This window comes from Leuciscus leuciscus (assembly GCF_965113295.1).
Source record: "Leuciscus leuciscus genome assembly, chromosome: 5".
Taxonomy (NCBI): Eukaryota; Metazoa; Chordata; class Actinopteri; order Cypriniformes; family Leuciscidae; genus Leuciscus; species Leuciscus leuciscus.
In genome coordinates, this window is record NC_138729.1 from 48,316,021 (window position 1) to 48,337,452 (window position 21,432).

The 21,432-nt window shown below is 37.4% G+C and overlaps 1 protein-coding gene across 4 annotated transcripts in view; it reads right to left on the minus strand.

The window, feature by feature from the left end:
• The window catches only part of unc5ca (unc-5 netrin receptor Ca), a 181,469-nt gene that overhangs the window by 68,454 nt on the left and 91,583 nt on the right, over window positions 1-21,432 (minus strand). For all 4 annotated transcript variants that reach the window (XM_082171066.1, XM_082171065.1, XM_082171068.1 and 1 more), the window contains exons 5-7: window positions 13,067-13,247; window positions 3,519-3,686; window positions 1,090-1,254 (exon numbers count right to left, since the gene is read on the minus strand). In XM_082171066.1, the coding sequence (XP_082027192.1) occupies window positions 1,090-1,254; window positions 3,519-3,686; window positions 13,067-13,247 (514 nt within the window). The remainder of the gene's footprint in view (window positions 1-1,089; window positions 1,255-3,518; window positions 3,687-13,066; window positions 13,248-21,432) is intronic.

The window sequence follows — 21,432 nt, forward strand, 5'->3', positions numbered from 1 at the left end:
TTTAACTACGGTCTGCAACCAACAACAACAGCCTAAACAGATGATGACAATAACCAATAATCCACATGGCCTTGGTGAAATCAGCTGAAAAGGAAAGTAATTCAGAGGCGGAGAAAGTTTTATGCAAGATTCTGTAGACAACCTTTTTTTTTTTTTTTTTTTTTTTTTTATGAACTGATTATTACTTTATTTTCAATTTGGCTGTTAACTGTTTTTTTTTTTGTTTTTTTTTAGGTTTATTGGTTACTATTTAGTGTAAATGTACTGTATGTGCTTATTGAATTTTAGTCATGTTTTTGTTAATCTTGATTTCTCACAACTTGTGTGCTTTTTTCTGGGTGAGATGTCGTGTAGCCGTGCACAGAAGACCAAACGGCCAAGGTCAAGATTTTCGTTAAATAATAATTAAATTTCATATCATAAACCCCCAGAACACTTGGAATATACAACACGTGCCAGAAGGGATAATTCTGTGATACTTTTGTGCTTTTTTAAAAAAAGACGTGCTTTTTTTTTTTTTTTTTTTTTTTACAATTTCGCATTATTTGAAATAAAGCTGAAATAAAAAATAAAATATAAATATCAGATGAAAAACTTAAACTTAAAAAAAGCTTCAACGAAAATTAGAAATGTTGACTTGGCAACTAACAAAAAACAAAAACAAATAAATAAATATAAATTAAAGTTAAATAGAAGTATTAAAATTAAATAATAAAAGCACATAACAAAATTACTAAAACCTAAAATGAAAATGAAAACTGAAAATATATTAAATTAAAGCTAATAAAGTTTATTTATTAGGTTTAGGGGTAGGGGAATATACAGTTTGTACAGTATAAGAATCATTATTATGTCTATGGAAAGTCCCCATAAAACATGAAAACACAATGTGTGTGTGTGTGTGTATGTGTTTGTGTGTGTGGTCCTGGTAATCCCCAAGTTATGTCCTCACAAAGATGGCAACATCCGAAATCATTATCCTTGTGGGGACATTTGTTGGTCCCTGTGTGTGTGTGTGTGTGTGTGTGTGTGTGTGTGTGTGTGTGTGTGTGTGTGTGTGTGTGTGTGTGTGAGAGAGAGTGCACTCACTCTGTAGGCAGAGTCCATCAGTGCAGTTCTGCGACAGTAGCGTGACTCCGTCACAGTCTTCTCCTCCGTTCTGGGGTGCCGGGGCGTTACACTCTCTCTTCCTCCACTGTGTGCACTCTGTGTTACACGCCGACCACTTGCTCCATTCACCCCACTCGCCATCAACTAAACACACACCAGAAACAACAGAAACAAGAATTAAAAATACTGTGATACACACTGATTATTTTTATTAAGGAGGCAATATTGTATAATTTTATTATATTCCTCTTCCATTAAAATGTTATGGTCAAGGTAGTTTTAAATGCTATAATTAACATTTTATATGTTATGTTTATATATATATATATATATATATAAAAAAAATTTTTTTTTAAATAAATAAATTAAATTAAATAAAAATTAAATAAATAAATAAAATATGTTATGACTGGCTAAGCTCTTTGCATGTGAAATGAGTAACAAAGCATTGGCAATGGACTGCCTCGTGCATGTTGCACACAAAAATGTAACTACACCAAAATAATAAAAATAAATAAATAAAATAAAATAAAATAAAATAAAATAAAATAAAATAAAATAAAATAAAATAAAATAAAATAAAATAAAATAAAATAAAATAAAATAAAATAAAATAAAATAAAATAAAATAAAATAAAATAAAATAAAATAAAATTAAATAAAATTAAATAAAATTAAATAAAATTAAATACAATTAAATACAATTAAATTTATTTAAATTAAAAGCATTTTCCGTTCATGGCTCTGCTGTGGTCTGGTTCCCAGCCTGTCTCTGGATTCTGTCACAGGGAGTAAGTGCACTGCTGTATATGGGTCAGTCATTAGCGTCTGACTTTGGCATCTCTCCTGCTGGGTTCAGATGCTTTAATCTCACCTGCTTCACAGTGAACTGACTCTCACCGGCAGGAGGGAATGGAAATGTGTTCGGCCCTTAGGGGCCCCAAGGGGCCAAAGTATAGGGGAAGAGTCTGGCTTGAAAGCTGAACTGATGGGCCTGGAAAAGATGCATTTGTCTGATACTATCAAGAGGTGAAGAACTCAGACTGGACTGGAAAAGAATGAAGTTTTTATGAAAGGAATTCCTCACTTGTAATTCAATAGTCTCAGAGTGAATTTTCCATCCTTCTGATTATGGAAGGAATTTTTCATTTGGAAGTCACTTTGGATAAAAGCGACTGCCAAATGAATAAATGTCAATGTGGGAAAAAATCGGACATAAATTCCCTATCATGTTTCTTTCAGGCTTAAGAACGGACCTCGCTGTATGTTTACGTCATGACGGAAATACTGTAATTAGTTTCAGAAGAGTATCGTGATTACAAACTCAGAGCTCTATGAAAACTTCCACATGTCATGCAGTGCTGTTATTTTTAACCACAACTATAACTAAAACTATTCAAATTGTATTTTGTAATTGAAATAAAGCTGAAATAAAATAAAATATTAGATGGATTTTTTTTATCTATAACTAAAACTATTAAAATTGTATTTCTTAATTGAAATAAAGCTGGAAAAAAAATATTAGATGGATTTTTAAAATCTATAACTAAAACTATTAAAATTGCATTTGATAATTGAAATAAAATAAAATATTAAATGTTGTTTTTAACTATAACTAAAACTATTAAAATTTTATTTGTTAACTGAAATAAAGCTTAAATAAAATAAAATATTCTATATAATTTTTTTAACCTAAACTTAAATAAAAATTTGAAATGGTTCCTTGTAAACTAAATATAATAAGCAAGTACAAAAGTTAGTAAAGTACAAACATTACAAGAACAGAAGAATAAAAGAAATATAAAAATGACTAAAACTTAAAATAAAACTCAAATGAAAACTGAAAATAGAATAAAAGCTAAATCAAAATATTAATAAATACAATAATATAATATAAATAATAGCACTGTTGTGATTATTGTGACATCATATAAAAAATTTATAGATAATTTTTTATATTTAATCTTATCGTATTTTTTATACTGTTTGATAAGTCACTATATATATCACTAAGTACAAAGCATGTTTATAAAAAAAATTTTTTTTAATAATTTTTTACTTCAAAGAATATAATCATTCTAATTTTTTTAAACAATGATGAATCTTTGATGAATCATTCATTACAAACTAATTTAATAGTTTCACCACTTTTGTCAGCCATTTTGAATTTATGTTGTCATAAATAACAAACACAATCTCATTTAGAGGACTTTCGTGCAGAATTATGGGTGATGGTCAGGGTAACAACACAAACACAAACAAAAATAAGGCTGTTAGAGACAGAAGTACAGGTCAATACCTTGTGCCAATGTCACGTGATAAGCATTTTTTACAATTTCACGACTCACGACTTGCACTTCTGTCTCATTTCTGTCCATGTGAAATTAAACGTGGCATCTTCTTGGTACCTGTGCACACTGATGTGCAGGAGATTTTTTGGATGGCCAGTCCATCACACGGCGATCCCCCGTTCAGAGGCGCGGGATTGGTGCAGCTACGGGTTCGTTTCTGAAGGCCCCGCCCACAGCGACTGTTACACGTCGACCACTCGGTCCATGTGGACCAGCCTCCGTTCACTGTGGACACAAACACACGGACACAATCACATCTGTGCTGGATTCATACCTCTCATTTCACTCCACACTCACTTTCTTCTCACATAATCATTTCAGCCCAAATCAATATTTCATGTCTATTTGCTCTTTTATTTGGTAAGCAGCCGTGTTATGTGCACGGTAATATTACACTGCAAAATAAACTCATTATTTTGCGAAAATGAACGACTGCCTGTACATTATCCCTTACTCGTGTATAGTCAGTCAGCGCAGGTAATATTCCTTTTGCTGCTGATTTCAAAGTTTAATTTAATTTTTTCCCCCCAAAAAAACCTGGGGTTTATCTGTCTGGAAACACGACTCCCCTGTAAACTCTTTCATCTGAAATCCACTTGCTGTTGTTTAAAATAAAGAAACTCTTTCTCTGAATTGTTTTGCACTTATTCTGCGGCACTGGTAATATTGTAGGGCTCCATGTGATTTATCGCAGATATTTTCATTTTCATTGAATTTTGCATCTTTTCCAAGTCACCTTGAAAAGCGTCCGCTAAATTAATAAATATAAATGTAATAAAAGACTTTCTGCACTCTTGCTACAAGAGTCAAGGAAAGATTTTTCATGCATTGCAAAACTGTTCCCTATAGAAAAAAGCAGACTTTAAAGATACACTTAGCATGGAAAATACAATATTGATGAGGTAATAAACGACAAATCTCTCTCTCTCTCTCTCTCTCTCTCTCTCTCTCTCTCTCTCTCTTTCTCTCTCTCTCTCTATATATATATAATTGATTAAATATGATGTTGCTATTACTGTTTATTATTATTTTAATTACATATATAAATATTATTTAATTTATTAAATTACTGCAAATGTGGTAAGAAAAATAACACGTTTCTCCTTTGAATTAAGTTTATTTTACCAGATAATTTTGATGCAACTTTCAGAAAACAAGGCGTAATACCTAAAGTCAGTGTGCATATCAAGTAATAATGTTTAAGAATGTTTATATATTTGTACTGGAAAACAAAAGACAAAAGAAACTGAGTAAGAAGATATATATTTTTTTGCAGTGTGTGCTGTGAGCAGCTGTGTTTGGTATGTGAGAGTTTAAATTCTAGAAGACGGATCCTTTTACCTTCTCACACACACACACACACACACACACACACACACACACACACACACACACACACACACACACACACACACACACACACACACACACACACACACACACACACACACACACACACACACACACACACACACACACACACACACACACACACATTAACTCTTCTGTTGTGTTGTTGAGAGGTGATACTCTTCCCATCCGAGTCTTCCGGAGAAAGACACAGAAGCTCTTAAACTCTTAAACTGTGTCACTCCCTCTGCTGCTATTAACTTACCGCACTCCCCTCACACACTTTCCACAGCTGTGTGTGTGACTTTGGGTTCATGTGAGGAAGTAGATTAGCTGTAAGTAGATTCCTCCCTTTCCTTCCCATCTTTCTCATTTCAGAGTTATGAGGCCATACAGCCAAAAGAGTTCTCACTCCAGTGCCCTCATTTGAGGACCTCTCTCTCTCTCTCTCTCTCTCTGAAAATTTTTACATTTTGTGAAGTTAACGTGTGATTCTCACCCATGCAAAAACTCGCCACTCACCACACCTGCCTGACTGGCAAAGGATGCCAAAGTTGTTCGGGTTTTGTTCAAATCCTTAAAGGAATAGTTCACCACAAAATAAAAAAATTCAAAATATGCCTTACAGGCTTGGAACAAAATGAGACGATATATGCAAAATGGCTAAATGTAAATGAGTAAATTATTTCTGAATTTCAATATATATTTTTTTTGGGGGGTGAACTAGCCCTTTAAAGCTAAGCAAGAGCAACAATGATGGTTTAAAAACACCACTTAAAACCTACAGAAACAAATCACACACACACACTGACACACTTTTTTTCTTTTTTTTTTTGAGCTAAAGCTAACTCATCGCCCAGTATTAGCAGGCTGATCTCAAGCGTGACATCGCTCAGAAAGACCAAACCCCAAAACACTGAGTCACTAAATCCACTTTGATGAGGAAGAGAGGATGACAGGAACAAGCACCAGAGAAAAATCATTTCTTAAACATCAGACACCATCTAAGACATGCCTACCCACCCCCACACACACACACACACACACACACACAGACACACACACACACACACACACACACACACACACACACACACACACACACACACACACACACACACACACACACACACACACACACACACACACACACACACACACACACACACACACACACACACACACACACAGTCTCGCTTTGAGAGACCTTTAATCAGTGAAGATTACCAATGAAAACAGGGAAGGACACCAAAGCAGCCAAAACCCCACGAGGGATGAAAGTGCACTTCCAGCAATCACTGCTCTACCTCAGATTGATGCACCCTAACAAGGGATCTACGAACCATTAGACTGATTTGTAAAGGTAAAACCAAGTCAATTTTATTATATCCAAGTGAAAACCATTGAGAATGCCTCTTAAATTGCAATGAAGTTCTTGAATTTGAGTTGAGGTACTGTAGCAAACAGGACGTGGAATTGCAATTCAAACCAGAATGAAAGTAGAATTTCAAATAAATTCATTTAACAGAATTTTTATGTAAAAAAATCAAAGGTTGTTGAGACAGTCCTGCAATGTTGGCCTGATAAAGCTTTGTTCAAAAGTTAAAAAGCTTCTTTTTTTTTTTTTTTACTTAAAGGGATAGTTCACCCAAAAATAAAATTCTGTCATCATTTACCCTCAAGTTGTTCCAAACGAGAGCTTAGATTCTCTGCCCGAGGGCCGGGTCGGGCCGATATTTCCCGCCACTATCCTCGGGCCGGGCCCTTGATCAAGCATTTGTGTTTTTTACTTCATTACTTTATTAGCCTAATTGGGTGGACAATGCAACACGTCACGTGTCGTGGGCAGCGTCTCCTCCACTCGCACGCACCACACCAGGCCTGTAGTGCTGTACTGTGTAGCTGAAGTGCAACACGGAGCTTGAAGATGTAAAGAAAAAAAGAAAAACTGGAGAATTAACTTTGAGCAAGTTTGGAGGAAAGTTGGAGGTATGGAACCATTTTAAAGGCTAACTTTCGCCAAAATGCAACCTAGGCTCTTTTTGTTAATCTACCAGAGGCAAACTTTCGTTTAAAAGCATAATTAGAATGCTAGGGGCACGACTATGATAGCATAATCGCTATTTTTAAAACACTAAGAAGGCTCGACACAACATGAAACTTTGATCGAAGTATCACCAGGGGCTCTACACATGAACTTTGAGGACATTGTTTGTGTACACAGAGTTTACTAAAAATAGTGATTTTGATGCTATCATAGTCGTGCCCCAATCACTCCCATTCAAAAGGCAATTTGACCGAAAAGGAAAATACGGTCAAACTTAAAAGTGGAGTTTCCATTCTAATTTCGCTTTTAAACGAAAGTTTGCCTCGGGAAGATTAACAAAAAGACCCTAGGTTGCATTTTGGCGAGAGTTATCCTTTAAACAAGTCGTGGGCAGTGACAACATATGTGTTGGCTTTGTCGAGTGTTCGTTTTTTTTTAAACGTTTCTTCATTCGGATCGATCTGCGATCCATTCATCCTTATTTCATTATTCATTAAGATAATTCTAAACAGATTTCTGTAGTTCAAACAACTGGGAATTGTAGTTGGGAACGTCAGTTATAACGGCCCACGTATTAAAAAATGGTCGGGCTCGGGCTCACAACGTGCACGGGCTCGGGTAGGGTCGGGCTTGATTTTTTTTTGCCCGATCTAAGCTCTATTCCAAACCTCTATGAATTCTTTCTTCTGCTGAACACAAAATATATTTTTTGGAGAATGGCAGAAACCAAACAGTTGATGGGCACCATTGACTTCCATATATGGGGGAAAAATACTAAAGTCAATGGGGTCCAACTTGAGAGTGAATAAATGATGACAGATGACAGTTCGATCGGAAATCCTGATTCGCTGCTCAGGAAAACATTTCTTATTATTTTCAATGTTGAAAATAGTTGTGCTGCTTTCTTTCTCTAACAGGAAAACAGACCAAAAAAATGGATGACTCATCTTGCACTACAAAATTCTATCCAATGAAATGCTCTTTAGACCATGAATGCCCCTCCCCCAGTAACAATTGTGACCGTTTAAAAATGATATTTCCAGATACTTCTCCAATTGTTCTCCATTTTATTTCATTGCTATATAAACATGTTATATATATTTTTTATATATTTTTATTTAGTACTCCAAGAAACTAAATGAGTATGTGACAGACTGCGTAAATATAGTAAATATATGAATATATAAACACGAGGAAAAATAAAATAAACAAAAATGAATGAATAAAATTACTTTGATAATGCATAGTAAAAATATATACATACGTATTCATATCATACATGTATATACACCTATATTTAAAGAAACTATACCTACATAATTATACATCTATGTGCATTACATACATTTACACACCCCATATACCCATACAAACACATTTATACTCATACACCTGCATGGCCACAAGTACTTGCATACTCATACAATATGCATACATACTATAACAACCCACATACCTTAATACGCCTCAATGAAAAATTAGTTAGCTAAGTGGGTAAAAAGAATATATGAATGGGAGAAAATTGCAAATGACACTTAACTTCTATCTCTAAGGATAATTCTTGTTCCCAGTAAATTTAACACTAACAAAAAAAAAAAAAGAAAAAAAAAAGGCGGTAACCAACTTTATTAACCTTATTGTTGGAAGCACTACAGTTCCTTGTTAAGATAAAACGATCGAGATATTAAAGAGATCTCATCAGTGATTGTTCATTCTTGTAGAACACAGAACATGCTAAAACATTTACAGATTCCAGAGAAATTCATTCAGAAAACATCAGGCCATTTTTGCCAAAACTGGTCCGGCACATCAGACACCTTCAGCGCAACATACTCACATATTCACCATAGCATCTGCACGACAAAATCATCAGTCAGGAGGACGAAACGGAAATATTACAACTACTGACTGCTTCACTGAAGTTCACAACTGCAAAAAGTTTGGAGTACAACAGATTTCATGCTCTAGGAATCTAGGTCAAGAAAGAGGCTGGCTCTGTGTTGCAGACGCAAAAACAGAACATTTTCTATCTTTCAAAAGGATGACAAGCCATTAAACGCTCAGCAGTGCGAGAGAGATGCGCTCGACTCTTTGACTGAGTGTTTTACAGATGCAGGAGTAATTGATACGTGTGCAAGTGCAGTGACACGCGTGACGGATGCTAAAAACTCATGCACACACACTCACACAGGTCCTGTCAGAGTGATAATCAGCGGGTGGTGCTGAGACTTTATCAACACATGTGTGTTTGTTGTGTGTGAGGGGGTATATAAGGGTGCACATTTTTCCAAGGTCCGCCTCATAATTACAACAGTGATTAAAACACAATATGCTTGTTTTACTGGTGCAAAAATATGTAAATATGCACTTTTTAATAATACAGCACAATTTTATAATTTACATTCTTTTCCAGAAAATAAGTTGCACCTCAGTATGTCAACAGGGTGAAATGTAAGTTGTAAAAAAAAAAAAAAAAAACACGCATGTAAACACCTTAATCTCATAATTACCACTCCGACCAAAGTGCGCATGAGCTTGGTTCTACACAGATGCCGTGTGTGTTGTTCACACAACTCCATGAATGAACTCCGTGACATTATTCTGAAGTTTTCTCTTCTTTATGCAAAGTTCTGTACATGAACTTGGACTATGAATCACCCCTAAAACACACCATATAGCAATTCATCACAGCTGGAGCTGGTATTATGAGGAATGTCAAGTACAATGGAAAGTACGCAGCATAGAAAAGAGGTGAAAGCACTTTCCACAAATGAAGGCTTGACTCTTTGTAAAAAATCAGTTTTTAAACAAAGAGCGAGTGAAAGGAGGTGCTTAAACATCAGAAAATCTCATTCGTCCACATCAGGAGGTCAAGATATCATTTTTACATTTTCTGCTAAAATATACTTAACAGTAAAACTCATATCAATTCTGGGAAAATTGAATGAGGCTTTTCACTTCCCGTCAAGTTTTAGGGAGGATTAAGTCAAATAGATTTTTTTTTAATATAAAGTTTTAGTATAAAGAGAGATATAATGGCAAAAAGGAAGGATAGCACACATAAGAAAATGAGCTACAAAACAACATTTGAATGGAGTTTGTTCAAGCAGTTTTCGTTAAATTAATTGCTGAAAGGTGGTGAAAAGAAAAAGAAGAAAAATTTTGCAAGCACTGTAATGATGCGTTCACACCATGTCGAAATTACAGTAATTATGAGTTTCCAGCTAGTAAAAAAAGGTTTATTCATGTCTTCGTCAAACTTATAATTACAAGCTGGAAACTTTTTAATTAATTTTATGAAAGCTCTTCTCCCAATTGACCGTGGTCAAGTCTGCACAAAAAATAAAAAAATAAAATAAAATCCTCAATTGCTCATAAGTCACTGGTTACAAACATGTTTTTTCCTTTTAAAGTAAGCATGAAAAATAAAATTCTATCTATTTTTTAAATGCAAATTATAGATCTTATTGTGAATCTGTGCAAAATGTTAAATGTTTAATTTTTCTTTTGACCTTGTAATGTCGTGATGTTCTGGTGAAAACGAGTTAACGACAGACTTCTGTCTGTTGACGTATATGCAGATAGTCAAGAGTCCAAAGCTATTTTATCATAGCAACATTAGCAACTTTATCATAGAAACATTAGAATGCAAATGTCACAAAAGTAACAAAAAAGGTGAAAAATGTTTCTGTATATAATTCTGTAAATGATCCCAACAATAAAACTGTAAAATAAATGTACAAATAAATTAATTTACATAAAAATAATATTAAATTAATAAATACTACAAAATAAATAAATATTTAATTGAAAAAATTTAAAAATTAAATAAATTTAAAAAAATTAAAACACACAAATGAAACATAAAAAAATCCATATGTGTGGTTGAGAACATAAATTGTGTGAAGTGTATGTCAAAGTTTTAGGTTAATATAAAAAAAATTAAATTAACAACACATTTTGCTTGTTCATGTTCTCTGATGTCAGTTACATGCAGGGAAACAAATACAATATTTCTGTTTTGTTTCCATTGATTTTATTTCCAATTTATATATTTTTTTATTTTATACTAATTTTTAAATTAAATATGAACGACCACAACGCATGATGTACTCAACCGTATCCGGGCCGTATCCGGATCAGATGGTGGACCTGCACCTAAACACGACCACAACGCATGATGTACTCAGCCATATCTGGGCCGTATCCGGATCAGATGGTGGACCTGCACCAAAACACGACCACAACGCATGATAAACTCAGCCGTATCCGGGCCGTATCCAGATCAGAATGGTGGACCTGCACCTAAACACAACCACAACACATGATAAACTCAGCCGTATCCGGGCCGTATCCAGATCAGATGGTGGACCTGCACCTAAACACGACCACAACGCATGATGTACTCAACCGTATCCGGGCCGTATCCAGATAAGATGGTGGACCTGCACCTAAACACGACCACAACGCATGATAAACTTAGCCATATCCAGGCCGTATCCAGATCAGATGGTGGACCTGCACCTAAACACGACCACAACGCATGATGTACTCAGCCGTATCCGGGCCGTATCCAGATCAGATGGTGGACCTGCACCTAAACACGACCACAACGCATGATGTACTCAGCCATATCTGGGCCGTATCCGGATCAGATGGTGGACCTGCACCTAAACACGACCACAACACATGATAAACTCAGCCGTATCCGGGCCGTATCCAGATCAGATGGTGGACCTGCACCTAAACACGACCACAACGCATGATGTACTCAACCGTATCCGGGCCGTATCCGGATCAGATGGTGGACCTGCACCTAAACACAACCACAACGCATGATGTACTCAGCCATATCTGGGCCGTATCCAGATAAGATGGTGGACCTGCACCTAAACACAACCACAACGCATGATGTACTCAGCCATATCCAGGCCGTATCCAGATAAGATGGTGGACCTGCACCTAAACACGACCACAACACATGATGTACTCAGCCATATCCGGGCCGTATCCAGATCAGATGGTGGACCTGCACCTAAACACGACCACAACACATGATGTACTCAGCCATATCCGGGCCGTATCCAGATCAGATGGTGGACCTGCACCTAAACACAACCACAACGCATGATGTACTCAGCCATATCCAGGCCGTATCCAGATAAGATGGTGGACCTGCACCTAAACACGACCACAACACATGATGTACTCAGCCATATCCGGGCCGTATCCAGATCAGATGGTGGACCTGCACCTAAACACGACCACAACACATGATGTACTCAGCCATATCCGGGCCGTATCCAGATAAGATGGTGGACCTGCACCTAAACACGACCACAACGCATGATGTACTCAACCGTATCCGGGCCGTATCCAGATCAGATGGTGGACCTGCACCTAAACACGACCACAACGCATGATGTACTCAACCGTATCCGGGCCGTATCCAGATCAGATGGTGGACCTGCACCTAAACACAACCACAACGCAGCCCTGAATGTCAGCAGAGACCGTGTCTACAAGACAATCCATTGTGAAAACCTTGTCAATACAACAGCCATCGGCACAGATCCTCAGCAGAGACCACAAGAACCAGACAAGTCCTAAGCACAGACCTTTGACCAGCTTCGTCTCCATACTGGCATGATAAACCGATCTTCAAGCAAAAGGAACTGGATGAATATCTAAATGCTACAATGCTACACCTGATTTCTGACTTGTGATGCTGTATGATTCATAGTCACACTGTATTGGTTTGTTGGCCAGAGGAGAACTGGCTTCCTGCATGAGCCTGGTTTCTCCCAATGTTTTTTCTTAATTCTGTCACCGATGGAGTTTTGGTTCCTTGCCACTATCGCCTCTGGCTTGCTTAGTTGGAAACACTTAATATTCAACAATATTATTGATCTGACTGCACTGACACTGTTGTATGAGAACTGAACTGAGCTGGATGACAACACCACTGTTCTTCTGCAGAACTGCTTTATAGATGAAATTAACTCATTTAATAATTGATGATCGCTGTATAAATAAAGGTTACTTGACTTGACTATAGCCCGTTACTTTAAGTCTTCACCTCACAATGGGATTCTCACTCTCGGGCTCGTAGTTCTTCACTAAATGACCTAAAACACTTCATCTCCGTTGAAAACTTCAGTGCATCTCAGCACATTTAAACCAGATTGTGCATGAACGCCATACTCACCATAGACGATAACTGTAGCCGTGGTGCTACGCCTCTTGGCAACGATGTTCTTAGCGACGCATGTGTAGTTAGCGGTGTCGGAAAGCCGTGCCTGTTTGATGATCAGGTTATGATCGATGGTGATGTAGAAATTCCGATCGTCTGCAGGATCGATAATCTCTTCGTTCTTCAGCCATTCCACCTGCACGTAGACAGAAACACGTTAGTGAAATTAGTGAAATCCACACAGCTACACCTGATGGGCTGCTCGGGGACACGAAATATCAGGACGTCCTGCCCTGCACATGCATTCTGAAAATGTGCTTCTGAAAATATCAAACGTTTTAATTAATTCAAAGCTAACTCCTCAGGGCAACACTGACTCAGAGCTTGAGCAATTTTGTAAAAACGATAGCTCACATTTTAGAAAGAGAACATTGTGGAGATATTAAATGGAAATTGCAAGCGGGCAAAAGAGAGGATATTTTTAGACACAGTGTTTAATCACAAAAAAGGCCAGCTAATATCTCAAGAAACATTGAGGGGGAAACAGGAAGTGGCTGGTGGTTTATCCCGAAGAGTTCTCCCGAGCACTTCACAGAATAAAAGCAGTCTTAGCAACTATTACCATCTGTCATTTTCTCACACATTATTTTTTTATTTATTTTTTTTTGTCAAAGGAGGATCTGCGTGTTTTGAACAGAACAAAAACTGCAATATTGCAAAAATTATGCACTAGAGTAAATTAATAAAATAAAGTAAATATTTTTTTTTATCAAATAAATGCAACCTTGTCTTTTTGCAAAAACATAAAAAATTATTACCAAACCAAAATTTTGAATGTTAGTATGTATATATATATATACACACACACACACACACACACACACACACACACACACACACACACACACACACACACACACACACACACACACACACACACACACACACACACACACACACACACAGTATACATATATACACTACTGTTCAAAAGTTTTGGATCGGTACGATTTTTTAATGTTTTTAAAAGAAGACTCTTCTGGTCACCAAGGCTGCATATATTTGATCTGAAAAATACAGCAAAAACCGTAATATTGTGAAATATTTTTTTAATTTAAAATAACTGTTTTCTATTTAAAGACATTTTAAAATGCAATTTATTCCTGAGATGCAAAACTGAATAGCTTCTATCTAGTGCAGTGCAGTAGAATCTATCCAAAATGAGTTTTCTTACAGGGCGGCATCATTAAGATGCCTACAGTTTGGAACAGCCAAGTCAATGATGCCTTAAAATGCTGCCTAGTTAGGCAGCTCACTAGGTTTTTACAACAGAGATGCCTATTTCTCCACATACAAAAAGATGAGAAATCATCACCACTGCTGCTCAACGAGAACATAGCCTTCACATTTCAAGCTCTTTGCATATGCATCTGATGCATTAACACTGTAGTGTGTCAATCAGGCGGGTGAGACGTGTGTTTGTGTGTGAGATCGTGTGTAAATGTGTCACAGCAGTGTACCTGTAGGCTGCTGAGAGCTCGTCTGGAGGGAATAGGGTAAAAATATCACCCTCTCATTGGCTCAGCAGGGGGGAAAATCAACCAATCAGCTGCTCACGCTCTCCAGCTGTGACAAACGCGGCGCCCACGATATCACTCATGCATGCATGCACACTTCCCTATGCATTTTATATATTTACATCTAGAAAGGGTAACCCAAATCCCAGCTGTCAAACTAAACCCTCAGATTACTGTATTTAGTCCTATTGTCACCTCAACACACACACACACACACACACACACACACACACACACACACACACACACACACACACACACACACACACACACACACACACACACACACACACACACACACACACACACACACACATACTCTTGTATGTGTCTTTCTCAATATGCTCATATTGCCATCACGCTGTGCTTGTTAGAGAGCATATTGTTGTATCTAACACCCGTTTCAGATATTCGTCGTCAGTCTGCCTGAGCTAAAACATGAGAGCACACATACATTCAGGTCTAAAAGTAGTGGAAATAATACACAGAAAAAAGGGGAAAAGTTGATGAATGTAAAATGAAGGACAAATATTTCATATTCTGCACTACTTACACTGTAGATCACTAATGTAAATGTTTAAACACTGAAATCAGCTTTTGTGACATATTTTGCGGCTGAACTTCAGCTGGGAAATATGCCCTTGTATGTGTGCACGTATGATGGTATTTTTACCACTTGAGATGGTAAAACGCAATTGAAAATGCGTAAAGGAGTCAAAACAGTGGCAGAAATTCCTCTATTAAGGCTGGCCCACACTAAAAGATTTTTAAAATAGCATCAGATTTTCAAACCATGAGAGACCACAAACATGACGATAAAAAATCATAAATTTAACAGTTTTGTTAATCCTATAGTGTGATGTGACCAACAGCACACCACACACTAACAGATTCACAAACAACCAGAGTCCCGACTGTGAACACGGGGAAATCTCTTAGAGTAAACAAAACAAACATGGTGAACGACAGGAAAGAAGAAATGGCTGCATCCCATCCGCATCCTTCCCTACTATAATATAGTAGGTGAAAAACCGTATGTGACAAAAGAAATATGTCTGAATTCACTGTACTCATAAAAGAATAGGCAAAAAGTACCCGGATGACCTACAACTTCAGGTAAGATTCTGAAGTGTGTATATGATGGACACTATATTATCCCATGAGGCCACGGGAGAGGATTTGTGAAGACGCTGGTAAGTCACATGATAATGACAACATGGCAGATTTAGTACGTCCGAATTGCATTCATACTATATAGAACATACTTCTTTTTTTTTTTTTGCAGTCGTTAAGTAATTTCTTGTTCAAAATAAGTCAATGCAATTTCGGACGCAGCCATAGTGTTTGGACTGCTTTTTACAGAACATTTTTGATTTCTAGAAAAAGGTTTGGATGAAGTCATGATGTGTTTCCGTCTTCCGTCAGCTCACTTTCTGATTGGGTATCGTTTCGTTCCACGCGACAATCTACAAAGTGCGTGCGCATTTGTCCTCAGGGTTCCTCTCACACAACAGGATTTCTGATTCTAAATATTCAACATTCAATCACTCTTAATACATCTCGCACCACAGGAAAATCTGATAAGATAATCTGTTGAACCATCAAGAGAATCAGGATTTATCTCGTAGTGTGTATGCCTTAACTCACAAATGAAGATCTGCTGCATGAAGACAGCTGTTCTAATGCTTGTCCAGCATTAAAGACATTTTTAAATGCAATTTATTCCTGTGATACTGTACGTTTATGAAACTACTTCAAAAACTACTGCCGAAATCACGTCATAAACCAGTCCAAGGCGGACTGACTTATTTTCCACCATATTTCAACGTTGAAAGACGGTAATGATGTTCTGAACTGTTAATAGTTGTAGCTCCAATGAAGAGAAGAACCAGATGAGAATTCTGTGCTTTTTAGATCACCACCTGTTTTTGGTTCGTTTCGATGTCTTTGGTCCATGTTGAGATCACATTTCAGTCGAATTGCACCAGAGTTCATTTGAAAGTGGACAGAGAACCCCTGAAAATGTGGGTCTCGTCCACTTGTTTGGTGCGCACCAGGGTTCGGATGGCAACGTTCACACTTACTCAAATGAACCGCATTAACAGAGCAATCCCAGCAAGCAATAGCCATCATTTCACCGTCTAGGTTAACTATAGAGCTTATATAGTCTGGATATGAGTAACCCACTTCTAGCCAAAATAACCTTGAATTTGGTTACATGTCGTTTTTGCCAAAATAACTTGCGAAATGAATGATATTCCATCATGTAAGCAAAGTAAACAGTGATTACAAGGTGTTTGGTTTAATTTCTTCTCTCATTTCATTTCTTTGTTATCTAATTGATGACTAGTCTACTCTTGGGCTATGGTTTAGACGTCTATTCAATTTTCACTGACAGCCCAAATTTTGCCTTGTTTTAGCCTAGACGTCTGAGCTGTGTTTGGACGGCTATAAGACGTCTTTTAAACGCAAACCTGCTTGCTGGGATCGCACCAGAGTTTATTTTAATTAAACTAAACCTGCCAAGTGTGAACACACACAATTAGTTTCAGTTTTAGTTAATTATAATAACTCTGATGGAAACTACTTCAGTACTGTTGGAAAAGCATCTCATCTTAAAGCTACACTGTGTAATTGTTTTAGTTGATTCTTAGCAAAAAACACTTAGTTCTTTCAAAAATATATGTGCTCATTAATGTATATTTACTTCTTTCAAGTAATAAAGTATTCTCGTATGTTTATAATCTGCCATTGAAAGTACATACGGGTGAGGGGTTCGAATGCCGGTCGCCATGTTGCCCCTCCATCTTGAAACTACATTAGCCAAAGAGGGACATACCTGTAAATTCAAGCTTCGCCTTTCACGCTTTACACTCAGTGACACAGAGACGAATGCGAGGGGGAGATTACTCGAGACTGCCGGCAGATTTGAAAGATTGCTGATGGAGGATCACGCCTGTTCTCGAGGACATGTAGCAGAGTCGCCAAGGAAGCGAAAGAGAGAATTAAAACGTCAGCGTGACAGGCAAATCAGCAAGACCAAAGTCAATACTGGAGTAACTTTTCCCAGATGGAAAGAGCTCATGAGGAGCAAAGATTTTAAAACGGACGCCGAAGTTGCCTGCTTTCTTCTCGACAGGTAATCCAGCCTATTTGTGTAAATTCAAAGTTTTATAGTTGCTTGTCTAACCATTGGTTGTGCATAACGCCAGAACGACCTCTAGTATAACTTGCGTTACTTTTCCTCACGTCAATGGTGAAAAAGTATTGTTTACCTTGTAACATAAATCTGTGGTGCGACGGATCACAGGTGATCGTTTTAAAGGCGCAATTGGACGAAGTCGAACTGGAAGCCATGTTAATCTTGGAATAATACGGCCACCGTAGGAGTTAAAACGCCCTCGAAATTGAAAGAAACATAAACTAATATTCACTGGGTAGTCATATACAATTTCACCGCTAGATGGGGGAAAATATCACACAGTGTAGCTTTAATCATAAATCCTTTACTACCATTTGCATTCTTTCACATTGGTGTGTTAGCATCACTATGTTAATATTGTCAAAATAGGGTATGGACTCAAATAAACCTTCTAACCCTAAAATGTAACTTTATTACATAACTTGTTGCATGTCGTCTTGTGCTCCAGACATGAATGATTCCTCTATATTTCAATGCTTTTGCGCTCTCTCGCAAAAGTGTTGCATTCCCCTTGGAAACATTTCATTCACTCGCAAAAATGTGGCACTCCCTCAAGAAACATTGCGTTGGCTCCCAATGTCTGTTGAGTTCCCCCGAGAAAGTTGTTTGAGCGAACACAAAGTTTCTCAGGGGAATGCAAAACATTTTGCGACAGGACACAAAAGCATTGACATAATTTTTAATTCCCATCTCATATTTTTCCATCACCATGTCCCTTTAGGGGGTCCGTAGATACACAACAAAAAAATTGAAGGAGGAACCTGAATCTAATCAAGAGTCCAGACCTGTGAAACTGTTTTGCACAGGCAAACAACACTCATAGTTTGTTCAAAAGATGAAAGGATGTAGTTTTGATGTCTTTACTACTACTACTCTAAAATGTGAAAAAAGGTGTCCAAAGATTTGACGAGTAGATGACCTGACACCTGTGTAAGCTGTATGTTTCTAGTGCACTCTCTCAGCCCGGGTTTGAGCGTGACTGACATTTGTCCTTATCTCTCCGTGCCGTGTCTCTGTGAAGCTCACTTTGGGCTGTTTCTGGACGGGCTGATTTCTCTCTGCGGGGACTCGTCTGCTGATCAGGATGAAAGAGGCAGAGAGACGCTCTTCACGCACCTGCTCATTTTCTCCTGTTGGTGTTTATCGCCAGAACAGAGTTCCTGTGCCCGCCGGGCAAACGCAGAATCAACAACCAAACACACACAAACACTCAAACACACACACACACACACACACACACACACACACACACACACACACACACACACACACACACACACACACACACACACACACACACACACACACACACACACACACACACACACACACACACACACACACACACACACACACACACACACACACACACACACAGAGAGAGGCTGAAAGCAAAACCAATCAGAAAGTTTTGTGAAAAATGTAAATATCTCTCAGATAATTGCTTTTTCTTCGTGCCAGAATAGATGTGTGTATTTATGCTACCAAGTGTGTAAGTGATGAATAAACACTCTCGCCATCAAGGAGAACTTTTATTTAGGACGGAATATATAGATCTGAAGGTTGGGAAACTAGCAGATGTGTAAATGTGAGTGTGTGAAGGTCTAAATAGCATTTATGGCATCACTACATTTTACCCAGTCTCATACGACACTAGACAGACCAGAAATATCAAGGGGGGCTTTAAATTGTAATGACAGAAAGAGGAATTTAAAGAATTGTAACTCAAAGTAATTCAACACGGGTAATGCATTCTGGCATATGACCTCTTCCACCCTGGTTCACAAAAGGTAATTTATTAAACACGATGTAATATACTTAATACAAATGTACAAATATCTATCTATCGTCTATCTATCGTCTATCTATCTGTCTAGAACAATAGATATAACGATAGAACAAAAGAATGATAGAACGAAAGACAGACAGATAGATAGATAGATAGATAGATAGATAGATACAGAACGAATGATAGAGTGATAGACCGATAGAATTAAAGATAGAACGATAGATATAATGATATAATGATAGAAAAAAGAATGATAGAATGATAGATAGAAATATAGATAGAATGATATAACGATAGAAATATAGATATGATAGAACGATATAATGATATAACGATAGAACAGGCCCGGAGTGGGTAATCGGGAGAATCGGGAGAATTCCCGGTGGGCCGCTTCACTTTTGGGCCGGTCGAGGATATATATATATTTTTTTTTTTCACATTTCAATGTCACGTTAGTTACATTAGGCTACACACGTTCCGCATTCTGACACCGCAGCGCGCAGCCTCTGCATGGGTTGTACCATGTGAGGGAGTTCTCCCCTCCCCTCCTATAGAGTTGGTTGGGTCCATAACACGTCTTTTCCAAAACGTTTTCTCAGGTAGGCTACCGCGGCACCGCCAGCGCCTACCGATAGCTGGGCCGGCCCTACCGTAACGGTACGCGTCAGGGAGGAATAGGCCAGGAGGTATGGAAGCTTTATTTCTGCACAGAATAAAACATTTTAAAAGATAATTGCGACTTTTTATCTCACAATTGCGAGTTTACAGCTCGCAATTCTGACTTTATTTCTCAGAATTGCGAGATATAAAGTCAAAATTGTGTGAAATAAAGTCGCAATTGCGTGTTATAAAGTCAGAATTGCGAGATATAAAGTCAGAATTGCCTGAAATAAAGTCGCAATTGCGTGTTATAAAGTCAGAATTGCGAGATAGAGTCAGAATTGCGTGATATAAAGGCGCAATTGTGTGTTATAAAGTCAGAATTGTGAGATATAAATTCAGAATTGTGTGAAATAGTCGCAATTGCTTCTTATAAAGTCAGAATTGCAAGATATAGCCTAAAGTCAGAACTGCGTGAAATAAAGTCGCAATTGCTTATAAAGTCAGCAAGATATAGAGTCAGAATTGTGACATAAAGTCGCAATTGCTTATAAAGTCAGCAAGATATAGAGTCAGAATTGTGACATAAAGTCGCAATTGTATGTTATAAAGTCAGAATTGCGAGATATAAAGTCAGAATTGTGTGAAATAAAGTCGCAATTGCTTCTTATAAAGTCAGAATGGCAAGATATAAAGTCAGAACTGCGTGAAATAAAGTTGCAGTTGCTTATAAAGTCAGAATTGCAAGATATAGAGTCAGAATTGTGTGATATAAAGTCGCGTTATAAAGTCAGAAATGCGAAATATAAAGTAAGAATTGTGTGATAAAGTCGCAATTGCTTCTTATAAAGTCTAAGTGAATTATTATTTAACCTTTACATTATTTGTTGAACCATGGTATTAATACAAACTACACAATAGCTGAACTGTTGCTTCATTTATCCAATTTAGAAAAAGTGCTAATTTGGAATTCCACCATGGAAAAAGTGGGCCGGTCTTGGGCCTGAAACTCCCGGGCTGAAAAGTGGCCCCACTCCGGCCCTGGGATAGAAAGATAGATAATGATATAATGACATAACGATAGATAGATAGAAAGATAGAACAATAGATAAAAAGATAGATATAATGATAGAACAATAGAACGATAGATAGATAGATAGATAGATAGATAGATAGATAGATAGATAGATAGATAGATAGATAGATAGATAGA